At 48.9% G+C, this 11,700-nt stretch overlaps 1 protein-coding gene across 1 annotated transcript; it reads right to left on the bottom strand.

The window, feature by feature from the left end:
* Positions 1-9,718: 9,718 nt before the first annotated feature.
* EI90DRAFT_2500769 (uncharacterized protein) lies at positions 9,719-11,047 on the bottom strand. Its single transcript, XM_039053138.1, has 6 exons — positions 10,986-11,047; positions 10,845-10,911; positions 10,496-10,594; positions 10,371-10,440; positions 10,047-10,309; positions 9,719-9,967 (listed from the first exon to the last, which is right to left on the bottom strand). Exons 2-6 carry the CDS (start codon positions 10,881-10,883, stop codon positions 9,926-9,928), a joined length of 513 nt encoding a protein of 170 aa, XP_038910698.1. The 5' UTR covers positions 10,884-10,911; positions 10,986-11,047; the 3' UTR covers positions 9,719-9,925.
* Between the last annotated feature and the right edge of the window lie 653 nt (positions 11,048-11,700).

The following is an 11,700-nucleotide window of genomic DNA, read 5'->3' as shown; positions in this document are numbered from 1 at the left end:
GCGGCAGCGGTGGTGGTGATGTAGGGATGGTAAGATACAGGAGGGGAAATGGGCATGTGCGCCGGTGATACATTGAGCAGCAAGAAAGGTGGTCCATGTAAGAGAGAAAGAAAGGAAGGAAGGAGGAAAGGAGAAAGGAAGAGGGAGAGGAGGGAGAAGCGGTGCAGAGCAGGGAAGCAGAGCGGGGGTCAGGCAGGGCATGTCGGGGTGTGCCCTGACAGCTTTGCAACACTATGATGCTGAGGATTGGTGCTTGGCAATGGATGCTGAGGTGGCCCAACTTCAGAAATTAAACACTTTTGAATCAGTTCCTTTGCCAGCAGATTGAAAAATCATTGGGTGCCAATGGGTTCTTGCCACAAAAAGAAATACAGAAGGGGAAATCATTAAATACAAGGCCCAGCTCGTCACACAGGGATTTTCTCAAATTCCAGGAATGGATTTTGATGAAACTTTCTTGCCAGTAATGCAACTGGAGTCATTCAGGGTTTTGTTGGACATGGATTGGGGAGAACAAAAGGACTGGAAATCTATTTCTGGTAATTTATTCATAATGTCAGGGGGAGCTGTTGCCTGGAGTGCCAAGAAGCGAGGGACCATTGCCCTCTCAACCTTAGAAGTGGAATATGCTTCTTTAAGTCATGTGTCATGCCATGTATTATGGCATCAAATGTTTATCCATGAACTTGGATTTGAAGTGGAGTGCCCATTCAATCTCAGTAATAACCATGGCACTGTTGCTTTAACTCATGATCCCCAATTCCATGGCCAGAGCAAACACATTGATATTTGACATCATTTCATTCAGGAATTAATTGAATGCAGTGACCTCAAAATTTACCATATTCAGTCACCCAACAACTTAGCCAACATTTTCACAAAACCCCTTCCCAAAACTATCTTTACGAAGTTTGCTTCTGTCATTACCCAGGAAACATGACTCGAGGGGGAGTGTCAAGTCATGGGGACTGGACACAGCCAGTGTTTATGTGGAGGACTATGTGGAAGGAATTACTAATTCTGTAGTTGCACAGGAGTTACCTTAACAGGCCACTCTGCAATAGATTTACACTATATAAATATGCACAGATGGATGTTGACAAAAATCATCAGATTTCACCCTAGCTTACATCTGGTCTTGCGAGTGTTACCCCTGAGGTAGTGGATTGCCTTATACAGAATCCCTACATTACAAGAGTTATAGTGTCACCAAGTGAATCCAGTTGTTGGCGTAGTATCCACATCTGATTGATCTGAGGCTCCAAAGGTTTGGAGTCATCCAGTTTGATGTGGTGTAGATCATAAGCTAGGTCTGAGGCATCCAGAGCCCCTTGTCCAACAAAGCGCTTCTCTAATGCTACCCAAGCCTCTTTTTCACTTTTCTTGTCTTTGGCAATGTCAAGTGGGTTTTCTTCAAGCATGAGACAGATTTGCACCAGCACTCTCTCATCCTTTTGATCCCAAACTTGGGTAGGGTCTGGAGAGGGAGCTGTAGATGTTTGCAGAGCAGTAGGAGTTTGTGAAGCTGTGGGGGTTTGTGGAGCAGCAGCAGAAGTAGAGATAGGAGTGGGGTGATTAGAGGTTGTTGCCTTAGGGTTTACAATGCTCCAGAGTCCTCTGTCTATGAGGACCATGTGGTAGTGGATGGACCAAATCCGATAGTTCTTTCCATCGTTCTTCAGCTTTACAATGTTATGAACACTTTTGGTATTATCGTTTGATTTGGCCATTGCTGGGCTCATATATAAGGCTATGTGTCAGGGCACACCCACCTGACCCAGTACCCTGCTATCCACCCCTCCTCACCTCCTCACCCTTTTCCTTTCCCTCTCCTCATTTTTGTTTCCTCACTTTCCTCCTATTTTACTTCCTCTTTATTTTCTCTTTATTTCACATGGACGACCTTCCTTTGTATCAATGTACCATTGACCCACCCACAGCATGCCCACGACACACCCAGCCTGGGCACCTTGGGCAACTTCCCACTGTGCCCAGCATGCATGCTCACACCGGATGCCCTCAGGATCTCCCACAGAGACACCCAGGTGGTTATGGCTGTGTGCGAGGGTGACATGGCATCTGTCATGTGACCCACACCACATGTATATAAACATACCTGAAGTGGGAACCGAAGAAGTAGCCTTCTTCTCATCTTTCCACTTCAGTCTAAGTGGCCAGGGACTACTGTCCCACATTGGGCCTGTCAGTATGCATGCCCGATCCTCACCCTGCCAGGCTCTCAGTGCTGGGTGGTACACCTGGACCTCCTCAACCCCGGACGAGTCCCTGACAGCAGAAGAAGGCTTTAACCTCGTTTCCCCTGCCTCCCCCACTATGGTGTCAGAAGAACAGTATGATGACTTACTGGCCCGGTTTCAGGAGCTGCAGGCCATCATGGAAAGCCAAGTCCGCAACCATCCCCCACCCCCATCTGCACCTGCACCTGCACCCATGCCTGCACCCACTCCTGCACCCACGCCCAGACCCAAACCACCCAAGGTCACCCCCCCCATGCCCTTCTCGGGAGCCAGTGAGGATCTTGACTGTTTCAAAGCTGAATGCGGAATTTACTTCCACATCTGTGCATCTGAATTCCCCACTGCTCTCTCCCAGATCCTCTTTGTGTTGTCTTACATGAAGGGAGGACCTGCAGGGGCATGGGCAATGCAGTGCACGATCTCACTACTGACAGCAGGCTCCCCCATGCTCACTATGGATGAGTTCAACATGGAACTTGACGACATGTTCCAAGACCTGAACTGGGAGGCCACTGCCTGGCAGAAGCTGGCAACAATCCAACAGGGGAGCGACTCCGTGGACAATGTTATCCAGGAGTTTGAGATACTGGGGCCAGCCTCAAGGCTGGGTGACATAGGGCTGGTCAACCGGTTCAAACAAGTGATCAATGCCCGGCTCCACAAGAGCATCTACTGGCTCCACCCTATGCCCACTACCTGGGCTGAGTGGAAGCGTGAAGCCACACTCCTTGACAACCAATGGCGATGTTTCCAAGCCACACAGCTGCGAGCACCCCTACCCAGACCCCCACTCCTTCCAACTCAGCCCCAGCCAACCACGACCCCTCTCCACACACAACCTGCACCTACTCCCCCACGACCCATACCCACACCCACCCCATGCCTGGGACAGGCCCACAGCTGATGGACCTCGACCGATTGAGGACTGACCAGAGGAGGAAGGGGTTGTGTTACAACTGTAATGCCCTGGGCCATATCGCGCAAGAATGCCCACACCCCAAGGTCCACTGAGTCCGATGCCTACACCCAGAGGACCTGCAAGCATTGATGGAGGGACTGAAGAAGCAGCTGGGTGAGGGATCAGAAGTAGAAGAGGGAGAGGTGGGGCCAGACCCCCAAGAGGATTTTCAGGAGGGTGACCAGTGAGGGATGCGTCCCAGCTGCCAGAGGGTAACCCATGTAAATACTGCAATGTGCACAAGTTAGCACCATTGCAGAAATTCCATCAAGTTATCGCAAAGAAAAGGAGGAAAAGCGCATCCTCTGACCATAAGAATGAGAGACACCTAGAGCTGACACCTGAAGTGGCAGTCTCCCCACCCACCATCTATGTCCTCTCCAGACAATCCCCCAGATCACTCAACCTCACAGTGAAGCTGACTGCCCTGACCTCCCTCACCTCTGTGTCAGTGTCAGCCCTCCTGGACTCAGTCCCTGGCCACTTAGACTGAAGTGGAAAGATGTTATTGTTATTAAAAGGGGAATGCTATACTACTTACCTGAAGTGGAAAGATGAGAAGAAGGCTACTTCTTTGGTTCCCACTTCAGGTATGTTTATATACATGCAGCTTGGGTCACATGACAGATGCCACATCACCCTCGCACACAGCTGTAACCACCTGGGTGTCTCTGTGGGAGATCCTGAGGGCATCCAGTGCAAGCACACGTGCTGGGCACAGCGGGAAGTCGCCTGAGGTGCCCAGGCCAGGTGTGTCGTGGGTGCATTGCAGGTGGGTCAATGGTACATTGATACAAAGGAAGGTTGTCCATGTAGAATAAAGAGAAAATAAAGAGGAAGTAAAATAGGAAGAAAGTGAGGAAACAGAAATGAGGAGAGGGAAAGGAAAAGGGGGAGGAGGTGAGGAGGGGTGGATAGCAGGGTACCGGGTCAGGTGGGGCCGGGTGGAGCCGGGTCAGGCAGGTGTGCCCTGACAGTACCGAAGTAAACAAACAACCAAAATGCACTCTGGAGTGCTCAGAAAAATTCAGAAAAATCACAAAGGATGTGTATGAAGATCCAATTGACACAGGACTCTTGCGGACACTTTCCAGGATGTCTAACCCTGTGCATGGGCCAATTTCATGATTCTCACGCCCACCACCTGGTCAAATCTCAACCATTTGGGACAAATTTGGTATCGGGAGAAAGCTACGAACCCAGGGAATCGAATGGAGAGGTCAGGAAGGGATGCTACAGGTAGGAAGAGATGGATGAGTGTGGTGTGATGGTGGAAATTGGTGGAGGATGGCAATCATTAGCAGATATGGCCTGCTTATCACTCCTGTTTTTTTCTTTTATTGAACTTCCATGTCGGCCATTGGGCTTATCGGCCATACTTAATGGTCCACATGGTGCCCATAACAACAATCTTTCGTTTTATATTTTCTTTTCATTTGTTTTTCCACATTATTGCCATTCCATGTGTTTGAAAGCCCTGTACACATAGGAATGGAAAAGCGACCTCCCTTTTGACTATAAAAGAGACTGTAGCGCTGAGAGATCCAAGTAGAAAAGAAACCCTAAGCTTGACTCCTTGAGTATTATAAGGAATCCCTGATGATTGTCCAAGATGGACCAGGGGTATGTAATTCTTAATGAGTTTTTGTGATTGTTTTTGTTTTGTTAGCACCCAGACTGAACCTAGGACAAGCTGAGGACATCCTAGACTCCCTCCCCATGAATTTGCTTGCATTTAGGGGGTTAGATCTCTAGCCTGCTTGCAGCGCTCCTGGCATAAGTCACTGAGGCTGAAGCCCTCTGATCACAGGGACATCTCTGTTCATCCCGAACCTGGTCTCTGACAAGATCTGAATTTGTATGTACCTATGGCATGTAAGTATCTGCACCAACAGTTAGACAGTTTTTGTAAAGAACAATAAAACCAATCTCACCTCAGACTCATGTTAGAGATCTGAGGGAGAGGGAGTCCAAAAAGCTCCCTTCTTATATGCGAACTATGCCAGTGGTGAGCCTGTTGCATAAAGAAGAAAAATGGGGGTGTAAAGTTCAACCCTGTCACGACCCAACATATCCATCACTTCCGTCAACGTGTCCTAGTGCCACTTGGCCCGTCCCTCCCGCTATCATCATCATCCATCCCCCCACCCGTCCACCCATCACCCTCATCTGCACTTCCTCCCTCGCGCGCGTACCTTCCAACCTAGGTTGCCCGCTTCATTGTTGTCTGCTCGCCAGCCAGACGGCTTGCTAGACGGCTGGATGGCCTTTTCTCTTCTGTCCGCTTGCGGACTATTGTTCCTCCTTTTGTTGACCAAGTTTGCCAATATTAACTATTTGTTCCTTTCTTCATTCATTAATATCGCGCTTGATCCGCCACTCCTTCTGGGCCGGTCTCATTTAGTTACTTGTGTTTATAATGCATGTAGGTTACACCGGATGTACCTCAGTTCGTATATCGACTTGGATTCCCCCTCTAGACTCCTCTCCTCATCGTAAGGCTTCTGTCTGAAATTGGGACACCAACGTAAGAACGAAGCACAGCACTCCACCCAAGTCGCTGAAGCTAAAGTCCCACCCCTCCAACCTTACGAGCCCGGACGACTTCGCGCGCCTCGCGGGTCACCCGGATATGCGTCTGACACGTTCCTGACAGTCCCCAAACCTCACTTCTGCCACCAACAATCAATCCCATCCTCACCACTCCATTGTCAGAACTGATTGTTGATATTTGTCAGGGCACACCGCACTGCTCAGCACCGCTCCCTCCTTTTCTTCCTCCTCTCTTCCTTTTCCTCCTTTCCTTCCTTCCTTCTTTCCTTATATGGACGACCCCCTTCTTACACCTGTAGCATGGATGCATCTGGCACCGAGTACCCTGCATGGTGCCATGCCACTGGACATGCTGCACATCCTTGTACTTCTCTTCTTTACCGCTCAGGATCACCTGCAGAGCCACCTGTGATAGCACAGCTCTGTCCATGGCTGACATGGCACCTTCACATGACCTGTTCCCAATTTAGACACAGAAAAAAGTTGCCAACAAGTTTGCAGTGCTCAAGCAATTGAGGGCAGAGGCATGGGAAGCTGCTAAGCTAGACAATGAGATGGTGTTGCAGAATTGGGAATTGCTGAAGGAAGTGTGCCACAGCCAGGGTGAGAAACCTCCACAGAGGCCACATGTTGCCATGTGCACAGAGGTTTGGGCACTAGTAATGGACCCTGAATTGGAGGAAGAGTGTCAGGGCAACCACACCTGACCATACAACCCCAGAACCACCTTCCCTGACCTCCCCCCACTTCCCTGATCCTCCCATCTTTACATACCTCTCACAACTACAGCCTGCATGCGAACCCGTGGGAAAAATCACGTGGGTCAAGGCAAGCAACTTGCCTTAACCCATGTGACACCTTTTCTGCATCATGGGAACATGCTCAGCTTCTACCCATAGTCATGTTATGAACTGTACAGTACATTTCCCATTTATAGCAGCCAAGCAGGGAATAGGGAAACTTACCCTTCTTCTCAACTCAATCCCCGCTTAGGCAAGTTGTAGCTACCTTCCATAATACATGACCACTCAATCCCAACTTAGTGAGTTTGAGGAGCTTGGGATAGGATCCAGCACCTGGCTGCCTGGGACACCGCAAGTGTCCAGCTCTGAGGTAGGGCCACCCCTGGACAGAGGCCGGGCCCTGACAAAGAGATTGAAGGGAGTGTTATAAAGGAGTGACTCAGTCTCTACAGTGAGAACTGAGATAGATTATCCTAACCTAAAGGAGTGACTAATTACAATAGGGGGTTTCACAGTTGGCTAAACTGAGTCTAAACTGGATTCTAAATTGCATCTAAACTGGCCCAAATTTTGGCTCACATGAGACCTCAGTTTAGAGCAACTTTAGCTCCAGTTTAGAACTTTGCAATAGCGCGTTCATGGTGCTCTGGTCTGAAGTGCATCAAAAGTGCCTCAGTCCTGGCTCCCCTAAGTCCGTTACCATGCTGTATTGTGTAACAACTGCACAAGCTTGGGCAACTCTCTGAGTTGCATAAGTGCTGCATCCTTCGTGTGTTACTGCAATTTGATCCAACTGTCCAACAGCACCCTTCCTCCACCTTTGTTTTCATCCATGTCTCACATTGTACATATGTCACTATGGCTGTCTCCCTGCACTTGCAGCAACTCTCAAAATGAACAATACCGCATCCAATCTGCCTGTTTATTGAAGCACCCTAGCTCACCGGTCACTGCCCAGTCCGATGTTGAGAATGAGTGACATTACAACCTATGATTATGTAGCTACAATACATGAACATAACACAGGTTGGTTGGGATTGTGGAAAATATGAATGGATGTTCCTTCACCTCAGTCTCATGTTGGAGAACTGAGGGAGAGTGCATGGATGTGGTATGAACGCAATGTTTGTGCTCTGTCATGAGGTCAAAGCATCCGTGACATGGTAATTGCATGAAAGAGAACAAGGAGAAAGAGAAAAGCCACATACTCCATGTCCCTAGCAGCCTATGCTATGATAGTTCCCATTGAAGTCCAAGACCATGTTGGAGTCGGTGACAGTGGAGACAGTGGAGACAAGATGATGGTGATGGGGTTGATGAAAGCGGACAGGTGATCTGGGATGAAGAACTGTATAGTAGACACACTCTCAGGGCTTGCAGATTTATCAGCGGTAAGCCCGAGTTTAGATTCAGTTTAGAAAATTGACTTTAGGCCAATTGGGGCTCTTGAGCCCCAAGTCAAAGTGGCCGGTTTAGATGCAGTTTAGGTCCAGTTTTGTCACTCACATGCCACTTGAGAAATTTCACTTTGGATCCACTTTAGTCAACCATGAAACCCCCTAATGTAAGATAGGAGCTAAATATGAAGTTGGATGAAAGGGACTGACCTCAGTCTCTACAGCGAGAACTGAGAAAAGAATTCAGAAAAAATAAACATGACTATACTATAACGGAAGTCACATGATAATCACGCGACAATAGAGATCGGTGAATGCGTGGTGTTCCTCCAACATGTTAATGGTGGACTCGGGGCCCAGGGAGCTCAAGTGAGGATGGACTCACTTCAGAGGATGATGGTGAGTAGTTTGTTGCATTGAATGGGAATGCACTTTTCAATATAAAATGCACCATGGTAAAGATTCACACTTTACTCCTTCATTTTTATTCGCTTGATCTCCAACTTTTGATATTATTTAGAAAACTATCTAATGTACATAATCGTGCCCATTGGTGTTGTTGTCGATGTGTGAGCACCGTGGGAACACAAGGCAAAATTGCGTGTGCATTGGCTGGGTTAGGACTGTATATTCAGAGAGGACTTGCAAATTAAGGAGAGGCTGTCGAGTCAGGAATTGGGTGGCATGATGTCGGAAGCTGACAAATCGGGGGTTCAGATGGAAGGTTGAGGACGTCTGCGGGCTGCGATGGTACGCTCAGGTGTGCAGGAATGGCCGCTTGTGGGCGTGTGGGTGTGGCAAGGGTACCGTCAGGGGGCTACCCCCGGATCGGCTTAGAATCGCGCCCGGTAAACGGTTTCCTCACTAAAAGAGCAGCAAAGGGGCTCTTGAACAAACATTAAAAGTTCGGACTTGCGCGTGATGAGCCAGTTTGTTGAGCTGGGGTTCAAGTTGCGCTGGTGGGCTGATGTAGATGGAACGAAGAATAGCCGCAACCAAAAAGCCGGATGCTTTCACTTGGTGCGGCAAAAGGCACATTAACGCCTCAGGCCCCTTTCAAACAATGTCGTGACAATTCTGCGTGCACCTCACGGTTCCAGCCTGGACCCAGTACTTCTTCTGCCTTGCGGATGCTTCCCTGTAGCTTTGCTTCACCTTGGACAAAACAATTCATACAGGATCCGCCCATGCCTTCGCTTGGAATTTGAATCTGCTGTCCCAAAGTGTGGTCCCACGAAGGCCATATCTATAAGGGACGGGATGGAGGCTGTCCTTATTTGAAGTCACACAAAGAAATCTCCAATTAGGAGCGTTTCTCATTCGCACTATTCGCTCGGTGAGAAAGGAAGGAACAAAGTGCTGGGTGGGATAAACCTGGAGGTGTGCAACTCAACCCGATTCATGGCTTTAATTGAGCGTCTGAAGGATTTTGGCGCTTACTTACGATTGTCGTATTGGGGGAATCTTTCGGGTTCCTCGGGGAAAGATGTATTAGGAACGAACACGAACTACAGGTCGACGAAACAAACGAGAAAGGTCACCGATTCTACACACCGCACGAGAAAGGTGAAACGAACACAAAAAGCACGAATCGGAAGACCATTTGTCATACGTAGCCAATCACACACCACGGAGCCAACGAAGTTACCACAGCAATTCCGAACATTCGGGACGAATCGAGGGCAGGGAATCAACTTAGCGTGGGGTTCACTCTTGATCTGCCACTGCCCACATCGAGTTAGAAAGGGACAAGGCGATATCCCAGCCTCTGAGCCAGGCCTTGAAGCCAAAAGACAACGCCCTCATTCTCTGTCCGCCTGTCCTGTAAGCGATCAGGAATTTCGGGTGCGACAATGGCCGGTAGTGGAGCAACTATGTGAGAGGGACCAGGCCTAGAAGACCAGGCGGTCTGATCGGGGATTGCGGCGTGATGAAATGTGCCCAACAACATAGGGTTCAAATTGTTAAGGGGGAAAGCCATTTCGGAGTCGGGGACAAATTGAGGGAAGGGCGGCATCATGTCAGGCAGGGTAGGGCCAATGGAAGTAGATCCTCCCCCTAGATCATGGTCAGAAGGAGGGAATAGGGTTTGTGCTCGGAGATCCAACGATTCTTCATTGACATTGGCTTCACGCACAGGTGACCCCATTAGAAATACATTGGGCGGCTCGTCAACAGCTGATGCGGTGCCAATGTAGTTCGCTGGGAAGGCTGTAGTAGTAGACGCCAAAGCATGGGGTAAGCCGGAGGGCTCGTGGTTCCCAAGTATATGTGGGGTTGTGATCGCCAAGGTGACAGTGGGCTCGGCAGGGTTCCCTTCATCAGTCGCGCTTTGATTCGTCGAATCTCCAAGGATAGGCTGCAGGTCTAGGAGAAGCTTGCGAGTCTTTGGGAGACGTGCTACATACAAAGGCAGGGATGAGCATTATATCAAACGATCTCTTGAGGCATTATCACGAACCAATCCCTGTATGCCCAGGCTCAGCTAGCCTTTTAACTTCAAGCAAACACTCCCGGGCCCTAGCCGATCTCTATGGAATCATTCCTTTATCAAGAAGTCTATCGACGCAACAGGGACAAGCACACCTTGACAACACTAGGAATCGCCATTGGGCAGGCGATGCATTCAATACACATCCTGCTACATGGGTCGCAAGGTCGGGAATCTAGGGACTCAGTACATCCCTAGGATAAGTCCAAGGAAAGATGGGTGAGAAAATGTTTTTGTCGCGCTGCGTCACCAAAGGTGTGACATGGATGTGAAACACTCGTCTTAGGCTGTGACGCCATTAGCGCCTTCCATGCTGGGCTCTCCAATCAAATAAAATCAATTTGAGCTGCTCTAAGGGAAATGAGCAGAGCAAGAGTAATGACCCCGGACGGGCTCGCCGGATCGGTGGCAAGATATCCATAGATGTTCGCAACTCAGACATACCTTTCCCCTTAGTCGACAGACAAAACAGCGTGAAGGCATCAAGTCGAAAGTGTTTTGATACAGATGACTAGTGAAGTGGGGGATTTGAGGGCTTGACTTAAATAATGGAGGATGAGCTGATGCAGAGGTAATTAATATTACCAGTAATAGCCTAGAACACTAAGGTCACGCCAGACGGGCGTCTTGAAATCCTACAGCTAAATAGGGAAATCCAATTTTGAATTATCTCGGGATTTCTGGACGAATGACCATGTGAGTCATGTAACTGTCCAAAAATGGCAGCAAATAAATAATGATCGACCGCCATTTTCTTAAACAAGGCCAGGGAGCCTTCGGCTGTGTCCTCTGACTATCTTGGCTGACTTTTTCTATTTCCGGTTGTGAGTTGTGGTTGTACTCTGATTTGTTACCCCGCGGCCGCGATTTAACGTGGCAGTGCGGCCATCCCCGTGCAATACACCGTGGGTACATGAGTATACATGGTTTTATGTCTGGGAGTGTGTTTGGGTTGGTGAGATCCTGGGGGTTTGTGTGGTCGGGTGTGTGGTCAGGTTTGTGTGTAAGTACAATATGTAGTCTATCAAATCCGTTGTGCCTCCTCTCCAATCACCCCATCGTGATTCCTTCTCTGTTCCACCTTGGACAACCACTATGTGGGCCTTTATAGGGGGGATCTCAGGATGTTTGCATGGGGCCTAAAAGGCCTTTTTCACTATAAACGTCCTAGGACATCCTGGCCATTCAGTTTCATTCATTTGTTGCAATCGTCCTCAGATGTCCTAATTTAGTTTGATTCAATGGTTGCAAATTGTCCCGGAATGCCATACTCATCCATCCCATGGTCTGTGCACATCCT

Source organism: Cantharellus anzutake, assembly GCF_015039405.1.
Source record: "Cantharellus anzutake strain C23 chromosome Unknown EI90scaffold_77, whole genome shotgun sequence".
Classification (NCBI taxonomy): Eukaryota; Fungi; Basidiomycota; class Agaricomycetes; order Cantharellales; family Hydnaceae; genus Cantharellus; species Cantharellus anzutake.
Note: the sequence above shows the minus strand (reverse complement) of the source record. Positions and strands in the feature narration are given on the sequence as shown.